The sequence below is a fragment of the Fringilla coelebs genome (assembly GCF_963513975.1).
Source record: "Fringilla coelebs genome assembly, chromosome: 5".
Lineage (NCBI taxonomy): Eukaryota > Metazoa > Chordata > Aves > Passeriformes > Fringillidae > Fringilla > Fringilla coelebs.
This window is the reverse complement of record NC_140033.1, coordinates 34,843,289-34,861,599: the sequence shown is the minus strand read 5'-3', so window position 1 is coordinate 34,861,599 and position 18,311 is coordinate 34,843,289. Positions and strand designations below refer to the sequence as shown.

Below are 18,311 nucleotides of genomic sequence, written 5' to 3'. Positions count from 1 at the left end.
TTATAACTTTCTGAGTATGTCATTTATAGTAAATAAGAGCAAACATATATTTTGTTCTTAGTCCACAAAGAATGATGAGTCATACCAAGCAGTACAGCAAAATTTGGAATAACTTTCAGGTCAGATTGTAATAGATATCCCTGTCACACAAGCATCCCTACTAGAAATATGTTTCAAATTCCTTTTTCTATTCAGAATTTGTCTTCAGACATCTTTGGGACAGAGCACCACCAATATCAGATGAGGGCCAAGAATGTGTCAAGCAGACACAAGGAAGGGCAGAATTAACAGTAGAGTAACCTTTTCTAATGAATCTACCTCAGCTAACAGCATTTTTGTTGTGAAAATAAAATAACTAAAATGTTCAAGTACTCTATGAATAAAATGGAAAATAATAATTGACCTGAGAAATACCCCTCAAACGGGTGCAGCAATTTGAAGGCATGGGATCAATCCATCTATGCTAAGCAATGAGAGTGTTTTGAGGCCAACAGAATACAGGATCCCTACTCAGAAAATCTGTGCAACGTGCTGTATTTACAGTGCATCATGGAACAACAGCACTGCCATTGACCTCACTTAAAAGTAATACTGACTTCCTCTGCAAATACCACCTCAGTCCCCTCCCACAGTCATGGCAACAGAGCATGTATTGGGGTATTTTATTGCTCAGCATCACATAATCTTGGTTCACAAAGAAATGTGCCTGGAACCTTAATTTTTGTTGTATGGGAAGCAACAGCTAACTGGGTAGTGGCAGGAGAGCAATCTCCCACCATCAGTACACAGCTCTCATGTAGCCATTGACTGACAGGGCAACCAGGAGTTGGAAGCCTTCATTTAGAGTGAATGCTCATATCACAAATTCACAGCTGGAGGTTTCTGGGTCCAAAGAGTGTAAAGGTCTACTCTCTTGTCACGTCAATCACTACCTGATTGGGTTGTGTGGGGCATAGTAAGATGTACAATGCCCTATCCCCTCTGCAAACAGGGAACATCAGTGTCCAGCAGTGACACTGATATGCACCCAGATCCCATGAGACGTTTTGGCAGGTTGGGTGAGAGGAGCATTAAAATTTACTGTGCTATGCAAGTCCCGTGTAGACAGTGACAAACTTTTTGCACCAATCACGAAGAATTAGCCAGATGCTGTAGAAAAGGGTTAATTTGTTAAAAGGGTTCATATGCTAAGTATTAGAATGGAAAAATCAGGGATGTAAAGGGAATTTGGAATGACCTTTTCCACATCATGTGCCAAAAAAAAAAATTATTTACAGTTTGATTAACACAGCAAAAATCAAAATCTTTGACTGAACAGCTGCATATCACCCACATATCTATAATTATTAAGACTTAAGTTATATGAGCCCAGAAGCAATACTGGTAACTTCTAATGTTTTCCTTTAATATTTTAGACCACTAGAGGGAAAGGTGCCATATGCTTTGTAATTATTTGCCCCGATGCATTTGACAAAATAAACAAAAGTTACCAGGTATCTTAACTCACTTTTCTTTTGCCTCTAAATCCCTGAAGGGAAATCAGGAAAACTGGCAATTATTTCAACCAGTGTTTTTGAGTTCAATTTATCTGATACACCTGCAAGTTCATATTTCATCATACCTGTTGTACTTCCTTCTCTGTTCTTATTTCTGGTAAGAACAAGGGATGCCGATTGTATCATTTTTTCCTACAAAAACTACAACAGATAAAAAAGGGAAAAAAAAACCAGAAGAAACCAATTTTGTTTTCAAGTGCAAACATCAGTGCTTACAGTTTTTCAAAATTAGAGTCAAATAAGCTGTTCCACTGAGAAGTTTGATACGGTTGCCATGTAAGAGCTTGACAGCATTTTTCCAAAGCTGCATTCTGTCCATCACTGTCATATTCTTGCACTTCAGCAGCACAGTCCTTTACAGTTGCTGTAGAGAGATAGTGATAATTCTGTTATTTCTTTTGGGACTAGCAAAAAATCCTGCATAGACATTTTTACAAATATATTTACATCAATGCACATACATATAAATCACAAATGCATTGCATATCTATATAGATGTGATTTATATATAAATCACATGACCTTTATAACATTTGCAGTTATTCCATAAGATTGTGTTATATTCTCTTGCTCTAATAAATTTTTCAGCTTTCCTGATTTGCAAAACAAATGTTTGATTGACATGGCAAGTAGTACTTTCTATTTTTTATTCTCTCCAAAAGGATGAATAGTTTCCTTCGGGGGAAGGGGGAACGGGAAGAGAAGGAAAGCTAAGAATTCTAGTGCACATCTGCAACACTGCAAGAAGCAATTAAGCAAAATAATTGCATTTGTTTCCCATTCTCTCTACTACAAGTTTGAATTGAAGAATATACTACAGGAGGCACAGTTTTCCAATAGCAAGCACATTCACCACTGCATCTGGTCGATCTCCTTACTGCTTTCTGCCTCTACATTAGAGAATTCTTTGACAGACAGGGTCAGCCCCAATTCTCTGAGATATTATACATTTTATGAAGACAGAGGAGAATGTGATAAGAGAGACAGATAAATAGAGTACAGTAAGGACAGGAGAAAATCTGTAATTGAGCATATAACTAAAATCCATCCACAGCCAGCGACAGCACAGTAAAACAGCCTTCAGAATCACTTCAGGCCCAAGCTTCATTTGCAAATCCTCACTTCTGACATACAGCAGAGACAAGATAGATGGATGGATATAGATAGAGATAGATAGATAGATAGATAGATAGATAGATAGATAGATAGATAGATATAGAGACAGAGATAGATAGACAGATAGATAGATAGAGACAGAGATAGATAGATAGATAGATAGATAGATAGATAGATAGATAGATAGATAGAAGAACACCACAGTAAAGAAATTCACACCTCACTTCTAAATTACCCCCATGCCATTTTCACCCATATCTGTTCTTTTTCCAATGTATCTGTCAGTGAGATTTTATTAAGAATGACACCCAAAGAAAGCTTGTTTCAAAGCTAAATCTTTCAGTATTAAAAACAGCAAGAGCAATTTCAGATATAGAAGAGTCTGCTTGTCTTCTCTTTTCAGCAGTGGTTGAATTAAAGGACTAGTCACAATCAAGAAACACTGATTAAACAAAAGATATGAAAGAAAAAGCAACTTACTAGATCCAGTTGATACTCATTAAATGTGTTCTAAAAGATTGATTTAATCCTGACAAATAACTTACTCTGAAGAAATAACAAGCCACTCAGATTTTTCACTAACAGACATGGGTAAAATTCCTCAGGTAAACAGGTCATTACAAACTGTTCATTCAGAGAGAGCCTCACACTTCACAGAAGCTGATTCATTTCTGTACATGCCTGATAAGGTTTTTTGTATCAATTGGTATGAGCTTATTTTTTTTATCTTGATAAAACAATGAACCAAAGCAATATGGGGAAGGTGGTAAAGAGCATACAGCTTTTGCCAAGCTTGCTCATGCATATACTTTGTAGAAAACAAAACATGGAGTGGAGGAGACAATGGGAAATGGCAATCTCTTTGCTCATCCACCCCACTAATTCCCTGTTCAGACCCAAAATTGTTTCTTGGCCCAGTCAAGTTAGTTCCAAGCAAAGTAAACAAGAAATATTATAATTTCTGTGGTGGAGGTCCACATATGGAAAAGGGCAGAATATTCTACCCAGAAAAGCCTCCGGAAACATGAACCTCTAATGCTTTTCTCTCTTTGCAAAATAGAAATAAATCCTGGTTTTCCATAAAGGTAACTAGAAACTAAAGTTCCCTACAAACTGAGTAGTGGAGTACAGACCACCAATATCATTACCTTTTCTGAGCCAGCAGGAGCTGGGCTCCTCAAGTATTCACTTGTCTGTGGCATAAAACATTAAATTTCCTCTTCACACACTTGCTCACCTTGTCTGGAATCCTGAGACTGCACTGGAGAATCAATCCCATCTCCTAGTAATTGGGAGAGCTTCCTTTTTTTGCTTGATGCTGCAGAAATACTTTTGTAAAAACACATGTGTTGTGTTACTCCTTTATAAGTTTAAATATAGATATTACAGAATCATAACAAAAGAACACCTAGGTACCTCTTATCTCATTTTAGCTGCACTGCCATCCAAATTCTGATTTGCTGAGGGAGGAGACTGTTGGTGGGATTTTAAAGCTGAATTATCCAATTTTTTCCTTCCAAAATTTATTTTTTTTATTCCACATGAATAAAGAACTTAATTCCATTTAAAAATTCATACAGTGCATAAGTGGCAGGGGTTTAGTTTCCTGACATTTTCACTAGAATCACAGTTTTTGTCTTGAATAATTTTACTTTTTACCAGTTAATGCTAAAATACCAGAACATTTTAAATAATTGAGTATGCAGAACACATTGGTGGGTTAATATAGCAGATAGTATACAGTTACTGCTTCACTTGTTTGCATAGATATGACAATTCTTTTTCCCTTATGTTATTTGCTAGAACACTTAGAAGATCCTCATGCACAAATCTTTACAACAGGTATTGCAAAACACCTCAATATTTTTATAATCCATTTATGAAAACCCTGTTGGTTTCTCATTAGCTTTCTATTGTTTTAAAAATTGAAATGCAGTACTACTTCCAATCTAAACTTCAATCAAGGTATTTTAAAGAACCCTCAACCACAGGTGTCTCAAAAATGTCTAAACACTGCCATCCTGTGGAAAATCCTACACCCACAGGGATTTACAACCAGTCTTAAACTAGTTCTAGTGGTTTTTGCAGGTCTCACCCTTTGCATAAAAGCTTTGTCATTTACCCAGAAATCTGAGATGCATTAGGCTGGAAGTATGAATAATTAAAACCCAAACAGCTGGAGGATGTAGAATGATTCCATGGAGTCACAGCATTTTCTGTCTTCAGGCAGCAGCCTTGGGAGATGGTACAAGGATACCCCATGGCACTGGGGTCAGGGTAAGTCTCCATGAACCCACAGGGAAGCTTGCTGGGTGCCCCCACAGGCGGGCACGGCAGCGGAGGCTGCAGCCCACTGGGCCACACAGCATCACACCATGGGGCTGAGAGAAATAAACAGAGAAGAGCATAAGAACAAGGAAGAGGAGCTGGAGATCTTCCTACAGGCTTGGGAAAGGCCAAATTCATGGCACCTACTTTGTAGCTGTGGTGGGGAACACGGTTCTGAGCCAGAGTCGGGTGGGGAGTCTGGCAACTGGCTTTGCCTGGGGATAAAAAAGAGATTTTAATTTCTTCTGGAACAAGACACAGAGGACAACAACAACAAATGCCGAAAGCAAGTGGAGGGGGACCACCAGGCCACTGACAAGGGTCTTCAGGAAGCATTGTTCACCATGTTTGCTGCCCTTTCTCACAGGAGCAACGTCACCTACACTTCATCGGACCACCTCCTTTGGCCCTCTGCCCCTCTGCTGTGAAGGAAGACCCAATCCCCATCCCTTCTCAGCCAACACCCCCTTCACAACCTGCTCATTTCAATCCTCCTTCCCTTGGATGGTTCTTCAGTTACCCCCAGGTCAGTGACTCTCAACATACGGCCCTCACAAGGGATTTAAGCCCCATTCTCTCTAAACTAATGGTTAAGGATCTGTGGCATCTTCATCTCTCTCAAGGAAGGGAAAATCCTTTGCCATCTTGCTGCCTTGCAAAGGAGCTACAGAGGCTTCCTCTATTACATTAGGAATAGATGGAGGTTCAAGAAATGGATTCTCAATCCTTTCCTTTGAGTTGTCAGCTCAAACACTGCTCTGAAGCCTGACCTGAAACACAAGTCTTAAGGTGCATGTTAGGCTAAAAATGCTGCAGCAGAGGAAGGATGACAAAAATCTAATGAGAAACACCTCCTGTACCAAAGCTGAGTGTTCTCTCAGAAGATGAATAAAATAAAAATCCTTAAAGAGACATCCTCATCCTCAAAAGGCACACACACAGAGCAAATATTTTCAAGCATCAATGGAAAATTTTCACTCTATTGTTTCCACTGCAGATTTTATATTTCTGAGTTTGGATAGCATTAAAGAGAGCAGTTTCATTTTTGGTTACTGCCTATTACTTTTGACATGTGCTTGTGTGTTTTTCTTAATGGTATTGCTACTGGTCTTCTACCATGTTATGTCCACAACCCTGCATTTTGGGTTAGCTTCAACCACATGGCTCCCCTTTAAGAATCAATTTTAAAATTCCACATTAGTATATTCTTTAATTTCCTTCAAAATCGATTCTCTGGTGCTTTAAATACCGTGACTACAACACTCTAAACCTTGTTTTCAACTTTGAATAGTTAGTAAATATTTCATTTTAATTTTTTTTCCTGTGGGATATTTGATCCATATATACTAAACTCCAATTGTGCTTTGTAAAATTTTAAAAGATATGTACGTAAAAGTCTAAAACTTCCCCTCTGCACATTCAGTTCATATTCTGACTTCAAGTGTTGTCTTTGTACTTGATTTCTGATTTAATGTAGATTATATCAGTAAAATAGAGAGACAGACACTTTCTAGGAGAAAATATTTAGGAAGCAGAGAGGTAGTAGGGATATATCTCCAAGTTAGAATTTTACTGAAACTGATACTGGGCTTTTTGAAGGAAGAGAAAATAATCTGTAGTTTAAATGATTCTACATTACAAACATAGTATATCAATGAAATGCCTACTCAGCAAAGGACATGGCAACTCTTTTTCTCCTTTCACTGATAATGTGGAAGGTATTACTGTGGAAAAAGATGAAGAAATCACATCGTGCTTCACATGTAATGTGAGAGAGGAATAAATGTAATGCCGATGGCCTTTCTGATGCAAGATGATCTTTAATGGAAATTTCAAGGTACACCCAAGACCTTGGTGGTAACTGCACCTTTTTCATTGCACATGACATTATGGAGTTTTGCATTTTGTATGTATATATGGAGGCTTTTAATATTTTTCTCCTTTGAAGTATTTTGACATGTTCCTTTATGATATTCTGTTCTGTTTATGCACAAATTTTCTGCACTACAGACAAATGCTTAATAATTTGACCTGCACAGATCTAATGATTCAGTAAATGTTTTTAATCCCATGAATAACATAATAGAACTCTAGTGTAAGTGTAAAATCCTGTTCGGCTTCAAAAACATAATAGTTTTACAGATGGTTTTCTTGTATGTAAGTACTTTGTAGCAGTGTAACTATAATACCTAACTTACTTAAGCTACATAATAGCCATTTACATTTTGGATATACTTTATGTATAAAAGCAAAATAATAACATTTTTAAACTACAGGAGTTCCATAATGTTAATCTAAAACACATTTGTTCACTCTAAAAATAAAAGTTATGGATATTTACATACAATCTTCTCCTCATTCTTCTTTATTTTACAGTGTGGGCAAAGAGAATCAATTCATTATCCATGACTTAGAGCAGATAGGAGCCTATTTGGCCCACTTTAGGTAAACATGTGCTGCTGAGTCTGTCTAGAATGAAAACTTCCATGTTTAATTATTTTTAAAACATCCCTTCTTGCTCTGCTTCTTGGCAAGTTCAAGTGTCACCCTATTAATAGTATTTTGCCTTGAACAACAATCATTAGACAGTTGCCTAGATGAAAGATTTGGTGTTTAAGTCTTTGATAAATCTATACTACATAATTTTCCACCCCTGACCATAAGCCTTTGTACTATGTATCCTTTGATAGTTTTAAAGTTAGTCTCAAAAGAGACTGATGGACAGTTTCTGTTCTAAGTATTCTGCTTCCTTCAGACTGGGGGACTTCTGTCATTCTCTCAATTTATTATACAGTAGTCTCACTTTTATCACTTATTCTCTACATAAACAGTAAATTAGCACTTACAGGAACGTTAAAGTAACAGTTCTGCATTTAATTTCACAATTAGCTTGACGGTTGTGAATCAACTCAGATTTTATTATCCTTCATTCCATTGAACAAGAAGACTACCATATTTCCATTACTGGCTGTAGTTCATTTTTTCTACGTCCTTCTATGCAGCTTCAAGAAACAATGCCAACAGAGGCAAAATCCTCTTGAAACTCAGATTGCATCATGGCATAGATAAATTGTTTTTATCTACAAATAAAACAATTCAAGAGCTGTGGCTAAGGAGAGGAAGTACATTTTGCTATAATACTTACAAAGTTCCAAACTCTATGTCACTACTAATGAATTCTTCCAACAGGCTTGTATCCACCATGGGATTTTCCAAGGCTCCATGGACATCTTGCCCTAAGGTTAAAAGTAAAAAAGACAGAAATTCAGAGAGAATTGTCAGTGTTTTAGAATTAGTGATGCTGCCAACGGTCCTGCAAAAAGGAAAACCAAATTGGTCCTGTCTCATGTGTAACAAAAGGGTTAAGCTTCTGGTTTAGTCACTCTGGGAAAAAGGATGATGATAAATGCAGAGTAATTAACAATGTGCAGGGGCACTGCAGATGACAGTGCAGCACCAGGCCAACACCACTGAATGCATGGCATTAAGGCTTCAGGGAATTACTGAAGCAGGAGGATGAAGGATCCCAGTCCGCAACTGAGAAAAAGGGTTTTGAAGATAGTTTCCAACTCCTTCACGTTGAGGTCTAAACAGTTTTTTGGGTTGAAGCTCAGATATTTTCTTACACAGATCCACTTGGTGCCTTAGTACTCATAAGTACTGCAATGAATTTCTGATCTAAAACTCCATTTAAAAATCCACCATCTGAGTTCAAATAAAGCTCTTAAAATGTTTGATTGGTGGCTTCCTTTTATTGCAAATAACCCAGCCCACCAACATGTTAAATGTATTAGCGAATAGAAAACTTCAGTACTTTGTCCTGTGTTGCTTAGTAACTGAAGGCTATAAACAGATTTTATGATTATAAAGTTTCCGGAATTCATGACAACTTTTGTAGAAAGTCAACAGGCACTCATTAAAAAACCCAGCCAAGCAGTCCTACTCTGCAGGCTCCCCACCTCTTCAGCAAGCCTTCCATAAATACAGGTGTGGCCAGTCAGAATGCAAACAAGATAAGGGCCTTGACATTCCTGCTTGAGCTGCAAGTGCCTCTGTCCCCCTTCACACATGATACAATGGACCAGTCCACACAGCCAGAGATGAGGCTCAGCCCTAGAGTCTGACATCAACCATGTCCCCTCAGCAGGGGCAGCAGCAGGTGAGAGCACAAAAGGTTAATCTCTGCCTCTGAGCTAAGGAGTAGACACTGCCTTTGATGCATTTGCTGTCTTCTCACTGTAGTACCTTGCATAGGACACTTACCTTAATATATCTTCAGTTCCTTCTCTGATGTCTTTGTCTGATACTGTTCCTTCTTGATCCAGCGTTTAGAAAGGATATTCATGCAAGCAGAATCAAAAAATCCACCACCTTGCACAGGATTCCCTCAATACATAAATCCCCATTGCTAATAAACATTTCCCAAATTGCTTTGTGATCATAGATTAATCTAGGTATTGTTTACTTGTTGGTGCTGTAGCCTTAATTTTGACTGCCTTTCCCTGGGGCATAGCAATTTGGAGGTGTGCTACTGATAGACTCTCCCATCTCAATTTATTGATGATGTAAACAAAACTGTCCCATGCACACCAAGAAACAGATTCAACAGGTGCAGCCCACTAGCTTATCTCAGCAAAACTGGAACTCACAAATTCTGGAAGAAGCAGCAGATCACTTTGCAAAACTAGCTAGGGAGTGCAAAAGAGCTTGGGTTTCCTTAGCAGTCCTCCTCAAACCTGTTGGATTCTCATCCTTTCATTCTTCATGCCTGAATGTAGGGCCCCTCTACCTTGAATTACAAACCTTTCTCCTTTTACTAATGTAGCCCACAGGAAAATTCCTCTTCTCTCCCTCTCCTCCTTCTTTTAGCCCACCGTTCTTCCTGTTCAAACCACCAAACCCTCATGTAGAATGATATACTTTCATTACTAACTTGAGGCCAGAAGTCAAATACAAAATGTTTTTCCTGTACCATACAACCAAGAATCCTTTATTTTGACCAAGATCAGAGAAAGGCTCTTTTGGATCAAAGAATACAACTCTAAATCAAACATGGACAAGGCCTTTCAAGTGGACATCCCACAGTTCAGAGATTAGCTCTGTTGCTAAGTGATGATAACAGAAATATCTATCATTTCTGCTTAATGTCTCCACTTTGCATGAACAGCTAAATGGTGAGGAGGAGAATGAAAGAATAGGCAGTGCTGGGAGAGGAAGGAAGTACACCAGGAAGACAGGCCACCACTAATGAATGTTTGTGACGCAGGTACACGGAACAGTGGGCGCATTTTGCTGCCCTGTAGAACTCTGCTAATGTACTTTCCAGGTCAGTGGCATCATGTGCTTGGACTAGCATCTGTTTCAGCAGAGGAGGACCTCTTGGATCATATGCAAATTTATTTTAAATGGCGGCATCCATTTCACAGGCATTTGATCACAGTAAATACTTAACAGATATGGGCACCAAGAAAGACAGTCACTCACCTGGATGTTACATGCTTCTGAGAGCAGGGAGCTAACTATGTGTATGTGGCAGGACAAGCCCTGCAGTGAGGCCTCTGTGAAGCACAGAACCATGTGCCTGGCTAACAGCTGCTGGAGGATATGTGGAGTCAGCAGCCTCAATCATCAGCTTGGCTCTGCTTGCAGTTCAGTTTATGCTGCAATGTGCCCAGACGTCTCTGGAAGAGTCTGCACTGACTGACACATTCAACTTTGGTGTCACTGTGCAGAGGACTACCAGCTACCCAACAAACAGATGAAGATAAAAGGACAAGGCAGTGCCACGGCAGGGGGTTCACACACAGATGTTTGCAGAACACACAACTGCAGTCACAGTCTGCATATGATTATATATTTTTCTCATTTCTTCTTAACCTTGACAGTTCTGTTGTTTTGTCCCCAAGTCTAAAACCTGTCAGTACTACCACTGTCTTCTGTTTCCTGTCCATTCTCACCTAGCCTGTCCCTAATACCTGGCCACAGGCCCCCAAGGAGAAGAATGAACTTCTCCTATTAATTTCTCCTAACTTCTGCCTATTAATTTGGCAGTTACTCTTTGGCAGACATCCCCTTCTTCCCTCCACACGAGGCTCTCATCACCTGGCTCCTCAGCTTTACTCTATGGTCCTGTGACCAAGTCTCAATCCCTGAAAAACCTACCTTGATCAATTCTCTGAATGCTTTCATGTAGCCTTATGTATAGCTGCATTTAAATGGACTGCCTTCTTTTTAGTGGTATCTAAATGGAATGTGAGGGATGGGGGACAGAGAAATAATATTGACTAAAAATCAATACTAAACTAATAATTTCCTGACATTAGAAGAGGATGCCAGGAAGCTCCTAGCCAAGTCCAGCTATCCATAGTAAGATCAGTGTTAAAATATCGGCTACGTTACACATGAAACAACCCTTATATACAGCTCAAGGGGTAAAAACAGCACAGAGAACGTGGTCAGTGCTCAGTAATACTTGCTGAACAGACAAATTCAAGTTTGCTACAAAGCCTTGCAACTTGAGGGATATGTTTCTGCTTGAGAAGTAATAACTGATTTCTACCTTAAGACACTTTACCATGAAAATAAGTATTTTTTTACAAAAACAGGTTTTAGCACTTTATGAGCTCCACTATACAGGCTCAATGGTCCAGCTGAACCTCACTGACTTACACTAAGGGAAGTATTACTTATGGGGCTTATAGGCCCTTCTTTTATGGCAATGGACTCCAAGACTGGTTGCCATTTAAATTGTGTACAAAAGTCCAGCTCAATATGACCTGCTGTCATTGACACAAGCTGCAGAGCTACAGGGTTATAAGTATAAACCAGCTGCAGCCAGCCAGGAGGTATCACAGCCGAGGTTATTCAACAGAAAGACCTGTTACTCCAAATTGTAAGGAGACAGTTGGTGTTAAGATAGACTTTTTTCCCCCAAAGTAACATTTTCTATAGAAACAAATCTTACTATCAATATTTTATATTTTTCATTTCATCTTTTATTCCTGTTTCAAACTCTCATCCTTAAAATGGTATGTGGCACCCCTGAGGTTTTAGTGTTTTGTATTTTAAGGGCATGTTTCTTCAGTGGCTTCATTATTTACCACATAACTCTAATCTATGTTCCATGTTACCCATGCAGAAGTATGAGTATACGGAGAGGTGATGATTCCACTAAGGAAGAGATTTCTTTGGATCACAGACAAAACACATGCATTTCAGACACCTCAAAGTACCTTACAACAGAAAAGACCAAGTTCAACAGTAACTAGGCTGACCTTCTACCAGATCTCTCATTGATAACATGAGCAAGAACAGATTGTTCCGCCACACACAGGTAGAAGACCTAATCAGGAGCTCTGACATTCCCTTGACAAATAGGAACTTACTGACTGTAAAATGCAGAATGTTTTAATTATAAATATTCATTTCAACAAGAATAATAGGAAAAAAGCCTGCATCAAAGATGAGATCTCTAATGTGCAAGTGAATGAAACAGAAAAAAATTACACGTTCCCAGCAACACTAGACAAAAGCCATTTACTTGAATGAGAAAAAGCCACGGTCAAATCCCAGAGTCATATCTCATCTAAAAGGTCTGTCAACTATTCAAAGAAGCGATTGCCAGAAAAACAAACATTATCTCACTTTCCTTGAGAAAAAATCCTGTTTCAGACTGTCCCCTCACAATACTGCAGATGCAATTTAATCTTAGTAGTGAGTGTCAAAACAAATACAGACTGTAAGGAGCTAAAGCACAAGGCAGAGGGGACTCTTTTTGTTCATGAATTTCAAATAATTTTACCAAGCAGATCTATAGATTCATTAACTGCCAGCTGATGCATTTGTAAGCCAAAACTGAACCACTGAGGAACCACTTAGTAGCACCATTCTCCACTTGATATCACAAGATCCAGTTTTCCTTAGCCTTGAAAAATCATGTTCCAACACTGCTATGACTAATCACAGAGAGCACCAAATCAACACTAGTAATTTATGACTCTTGCTTCATGAGGTTTTGCATTGAGGTGTTACAAAGCTAGCCCACAAGCTGTAGTGCTAAGCTGCAGATGCCACTACTTAAAACTGGCTTTGTGCTCAGTAAACACAACCTCTGCTTGAAAAGAGGGCTAACCACCTCTTTACTTCAGCTTGCTCCCTTTTCGGACTTACCTATGGTTTATAAAAGCAAGAGAGCCTACTCCATGCTGAATTAATGATTGGCTCTTGCAGCCTTGACACATATCCATGTCCAGATAATGAAATTCAGCCATCTAACAGCATCACTGCATGCTGTATGGCCTTAGCAGACCTTTGTCACATTCTAATAGAACACAGCACAACCACATATTATGGAAGGGACATGACATCCCAAGATGTTTGTTTTTCACCAGGCTTCTCACCCTGGCACACACTACCAAAAGACCTTCTAAAAAGAGTTGAACTAATAATTATATAATTAAAAATAGTAATTCTCATTAAAGAGCTTATATAGCTAAAATCCCTGCCACACCTTCTACCATCAAAGTATCATTGTCACAAAAGTCAATAGAATCTAACCTATACTTCCCTAGAAAGTCCTGTTTTCCAAGAGGATTCCTAAAAAAATGTGCTTTTTTGTAATATAATTTGTATTCAACACAATTTTGATATTTAACTGGCATGCAATGGAGCAGTTGAAAAAATAAAAAAGGAAAAAAAAAGCCTGATAAAAACAAGCATTATGCTGCTAAAAGCAAAGCAAAAAAGAGTTTGTTAGCCTTTCAACTCTGTGACGTAAACTGACTTTAAGGAACGTGGTATGAATTTCCTACCATCTATAAACAACAAATTTGCTTGCTAGCAGCCCTAGGATTTTAATTTCTTGGCTAAAATATATTTCTTTGATCAATTTTTTCATGTCTTAGCTTGCAATTAAAATTTAAAAGTTACAGTTGCCACCTCTCACCCAGGCCAACAGAGGGGCAGGAAAAAGAATAACACAGAAAGCAAATCACAAGGGTAATTTTCCCAAGTAGGTAATTTGGTAGTTTCCCAAGTTACTTTGATATCAGTGAATACCTGCATTTGAAAACAAATACAACAAAAGCAGCTTAGAATAGAACAGTTTACGTATTAAAAACAAAAAGCAAGGTGCAAACTGGAGAAAGGGAGAGAAAAAATACTAAAAAAAGACAAAAGTAAAAAGCCTTTGAACACATTATCAGTGAGTCTGAAAATGCAGTTTTATTATGTAATCTATTAGGAAGTGAATTGTGTAGTAAGAGAAAATGATGAAACTAATTGGACCAGCTTGAATAGAAAATGTCTTGGAGAAAAAGGCAGGACAGATGACCCCAGCCAAAAGACAAAAATATCCAAGCTTAACTCCTCAGAAGGGTCCTGAGTATACTGACACAATTAACATTTTACCAGTTAGGTAAAATGTTATCAGGCCACTTTAGTTAGTGGAAAGAAAAGCCTCTTTACCTGACATGCTAAAACTGAGAAGGAAGTGAGATCTCTAACCACATGAAAATCACTAAGATTTCAGAGGTGTTACACTGCAATGAGTCCTCAGTCACTTCCCAGTTTTTCAAGACAATTACCTTGCCCGTACTGCAGGCTTTGCTAGGTGTGCCTTCCCTTTGGTATTCTGGCCAGAGCACAAAGAAAAAGGCACTGCAGCATATCTGTGCTATTTGTAATCATTCTGGTACTGCCTTCCACAATAACTTAGTGTAAACACAGCTTTGGGTTTCAGAGCATTTTTTCTTCCTCCTGTCTTCCTCAGTTACCCCCAAAACAATTACTGGTTTTGCTGACACAAAAATTGATAAGGCTTCTCTTGAAACTAGTCTTACCTTCAAAAAACTGCTGCAAGGCCTCATTTTCTCCCACCACATCCATGAAAAGCCAGTAGAAGTGTTTTGCTTTCCTACTACTTGAAGAGCTCCCACTGGGACAAATGTAGTCTCCTCCAGATGGTTATGAACATGCCAAGGAATACATCATGATTTTGTCAGAGATTTCAATGACTTTGCCTTGGCTGATTTCATTCCTCTGTAACTAGATTCAGGGTTATACTTAGGCTTTATGTAAAGGACCTAAACTACAAAAAAGAAGACTCTAACAAGGCTTTTGAGGCAAGATGATATGGGTTCTAGCCAGTCAGTAAGTCTAATGTTCTTGTTTTAAGGACCTTTGGTCCCAGTACTAATTACACATGCGCAAAAAATGCAGCAATAAAAATTACTTATCTTGTCTTTGTACTTTCGCACAGGTCATGCAATTAGTACTACCAATAAAAGCAATAGTAATCAAAAATGCAAGAGCAAAGCCATCACTGGTAGGGAAGTAGAACTTCTATGTTGTTACTATTATTAAAAAAACTAAACCACACATTAGCCAGTTTGTCTAAGGTAACACTGGAAAACACATGGGAAAGTAGAACATGGAACAAAACTCTTTTAAGGCTAGCAGCAAACTCTACTACACTTTCTCTTTAAACACTGATAACTGCCCATTCTGTCGCTACTAAGCAAACAGGAGAGAAATACTCAAGTGTTTTGAGTAGATATCAAAAAAGGCATTTGATTATGAACAGGAGTTCCAATGAAGTCTGACATTAAGACATTTTTGGAAGTAATTATATTCACTAGACAAGCAGTTGTCCAATTTTTAAAAGCCCCAGGCACTCACAGTGACACAGGTTTCTCATGATAAACAGCTCATATGAAAAATACAGAAAAGAATTTTGGATAAGGGACACGAAGACAGAAGTCAGTCAGCATTTACAAGATGTTGCGTCAGTCATTACTACTGAGATGCACTACATGGGGTACGGTACACCTTTGTACAAGAAAATCAGCTCAGCATAGTACATTTTAGATACTACCATGTATAGAAAGGACTCTTTTCTCTCTGCTTAAATGAACAACAGGATTTTGTTTTAAAGGATATTAAATCAGAATAGCATCAGCTACTGGCTACCATTCACCTACTGTTAGCTAATTATGGAAACCATTCTTTCATTATCTAAACTAAGGATTAACAAGCATTTAGGAAGCATTTATGAGCCTAACATAAAACATTAATACCAATAAACACAGCTTTTTTTCCAAGACTGAGTAAAGCCAGACTTCCTTAGCATTATTGATGGATAAACAATCCTTTAACAACTGCTAGTAGAATTATTCCAGGTTTCTACAACAGCAAGTAGTACCCAGTGATGGGAGTATTCCCTCAGTATTAAAATTGCCCAGGTTGGACCTACATACTCCATTATTAATAATATCTAGGTTCAGTTGTTTGTTTTTACCTTAGTGTTGAAGTGTCCGGTCAAAGCCAACACCTGGAAAGTGTTTTCACGTATATACAAGCAACACAAGCATGGTATTAAATTTCACTGCCCATTCTATTGACTCTTAGGAAGACGGAGAACATTGCAGCAAGACAATGACAAATAGTGTTGGTTTTGTTCAGCACCAAAGAGATCCACTGAGATGCTTCTTGTTAGGAAAAAAAAAAATGTATAAACTCCCCTTCTAGTCAGTTTACCTGTCAAAGTTTTAATCTTGTGTGCAACTGATAAATAGTTGTAAGGACTGAGATCCAATGCTTTTCCAAAAAGGCAAGTCTAGTTCATACCCACAACCATGCTCCTTGTAACATCATCAACCCTCTGCTTTCAGCTGAGACAATGCCCAGGAAAAAAATGACCACTTCAACTTCAAGTGCCAAAGAAACACTTCCAACAGAAAAAGCATCTCTTAAGAGGCCAGGATCCTTTTTGCGGGTTCTCTGACACCACTTTTTTCATATGCACAAATTGTAACATCATATGGAAAGGATCATAAGCATGTTAAAGAAATCACATAATGGAAATTTCTGAGCTTCAAGAACAACTATAGGGGAAATTATGTATAGGACATTGAAAACTGGAAATCCCAGAAGACAGGGGGGAAAAAAACTAATTTAAAGGAATGAAAAAATTCTAGTGAAAGAAAATTAGAGGGAAAGAGAAAGTTTTTAGCAGTCATATATGGGTCAAAATAGATTTCTAACCAAAAAGCAAAGAAGATAATTTTATTGTTCCTTCATATTTGAGAAGCACCCTTCCTTAAAGAGAAGATACTCGGGTTTATTGTGCTGTGACTCTTCACTATATGCATTTCTCTTCCTATATATATATTTTTTAAAATTACAAGTATAAGAAAGCAGCACTTCAAACAATTTCAAGTTCTCTCAGCTGTCTGTTAACTGTACATGTTAACATGGCATATATGCATAGAGAGCTACATAAGTGAACCTAAACACTATAATGAAGAAAACACCAGGCATTTATTTGCTCTTCATAAAATCAGTTTTATATTCTGGAGTGTCCTACAGGGGAGGTTCACATTCTGCATCACAAAGGACAGAAGACAGCAACTGTTTCAGATTAACACTTTAATCAGAAGGTTTGTTTTTAAATGTAAATTACAATCACTAATACACCTGCAAGTGCTTACCACATTTGTTCAACTAAGTATTATATGTACGCATATACAGCATAGGTCAGTTTAAAACAATCACAGTACTTCTTAGTGCCATCTGCAAATCGAGAAAGATCTTGGACCCACTTTGTGGAAATAAATATCAAGTGACAAAAAGAGGTTCAGCAATTTTAGTTATGTATATTCAATGAAGTTCATGCATGCTCAAGAGTAAAAAGTTTTAGAGCTCCTCCTTGTAATAGCCAAGTTTTGCTAGCGACATCTCTCGTCTCAGCTGCATAACTTCCCAGAACATCTGATCCACTAGAAAAGACAGAAATATCATTAAATATACCAAATTCACATTTTATTTCAACTGATGTATTCAGGCTGCCTTACTCTACATGAGTTTAGGGGAACTTCATAACAAACATCTGGTAAAACCAGCATTAGTATGTGTAAGGGCTAATTGTACTCAGTTATGACAAAATTTGTTCAAGCACAAATTCTAAACATTTTAAATGAGAGTCCTATAAAAATTCCTCAGATTTTAGATAGTTTTAAAATGGAGAACAGAACTATATCAATATTCTTGTCAGCTTTAATTAATTGCAGTTTCTTATTTAAGCTTCCCTGCCCCTTGACTCATTTTCTGTGAAACTAAATGACTACAAAAAGAAAAAAGTAAAGCTTGTTGAATAAGAATTGTTCCATCAAAGAATCTGCAATTTTGCCTTTTATAATCCTTATTGCTTCCTTTTTTCCTACAGTAATCTACTAGCAACAATAAATTGGGTAGGAAAGACCCTTTTTTCTTATTTCAGCTGTATCTTTCTAAATGTGATAAGCCTAATGCATA

The 18,311-nt window shown here is 37.9% G+C and overlaps 2 protein-coding genes across 6 annotated transcripts in view; both read right to left on the bottom strand.

The window, feature by feature from the left end:
* The window catches only part of MYRFL (myelin regulatory factor like), a gene marked incomplete at both ends in the record, with an annotated part of 39,396 nt that extends 24,511 nt beyond the window's left edge, over positions 1–14,885 (bottom strand). Inside the window, 6 exons of the mRNA XM_084205438.1 lie at positions 1,773–1,920; positions 3,910–4,001; positions 4,795–5,053; positions 5,148–5,215; positions 8,146–8,236; positions 14,840–14,885. Coding sequence (XP_084061564.1) covers positions 1,773–1,920; positions 3,910–4,001; positions 4,795–5,053; positions 5,148–5,215; positions 8,146–8,236; positions 14,840–14,885 — 704 coding nt within the window. The remainder of the gene's footprint in view (positions 1–1,772; positions 1,921–3,909; positions 4,002–4,794; positions 5,054–5,147; positions 5,216–8,145; positions 8,237–14,839) is intronic.
* Positions 14,886–17,439: 2,554 nt separating this feature from the next.
* The window catches only part of RAB3IP (RAB3A interacting protein), a 32,551-nt gene continuing 31,679 nt past the window's right edge, over positions 17,440–18,311 (bottom strand). For 4 of the 5 annotated variants that reach the window (XR_014616169.1, XR_014616170.1, XR_014616171.1 and 1 more), the window contains one exon: positions 17,683–17,776. Coding sequence is in view for 1 of the 5 variants with exons in the window: in XM_084206227.1 (XP_084062353.1) it covers positions 17,694–17,776 (83 nt within the window). In the remaining 4 variants the exon portion in view is untranslated. Of the gene's footprint in view, positions 17,777–18,311 lie in introns of all 5 variants that reach the window. The other variant, XM_084206227.1, reaches the window with a different exon arrangement.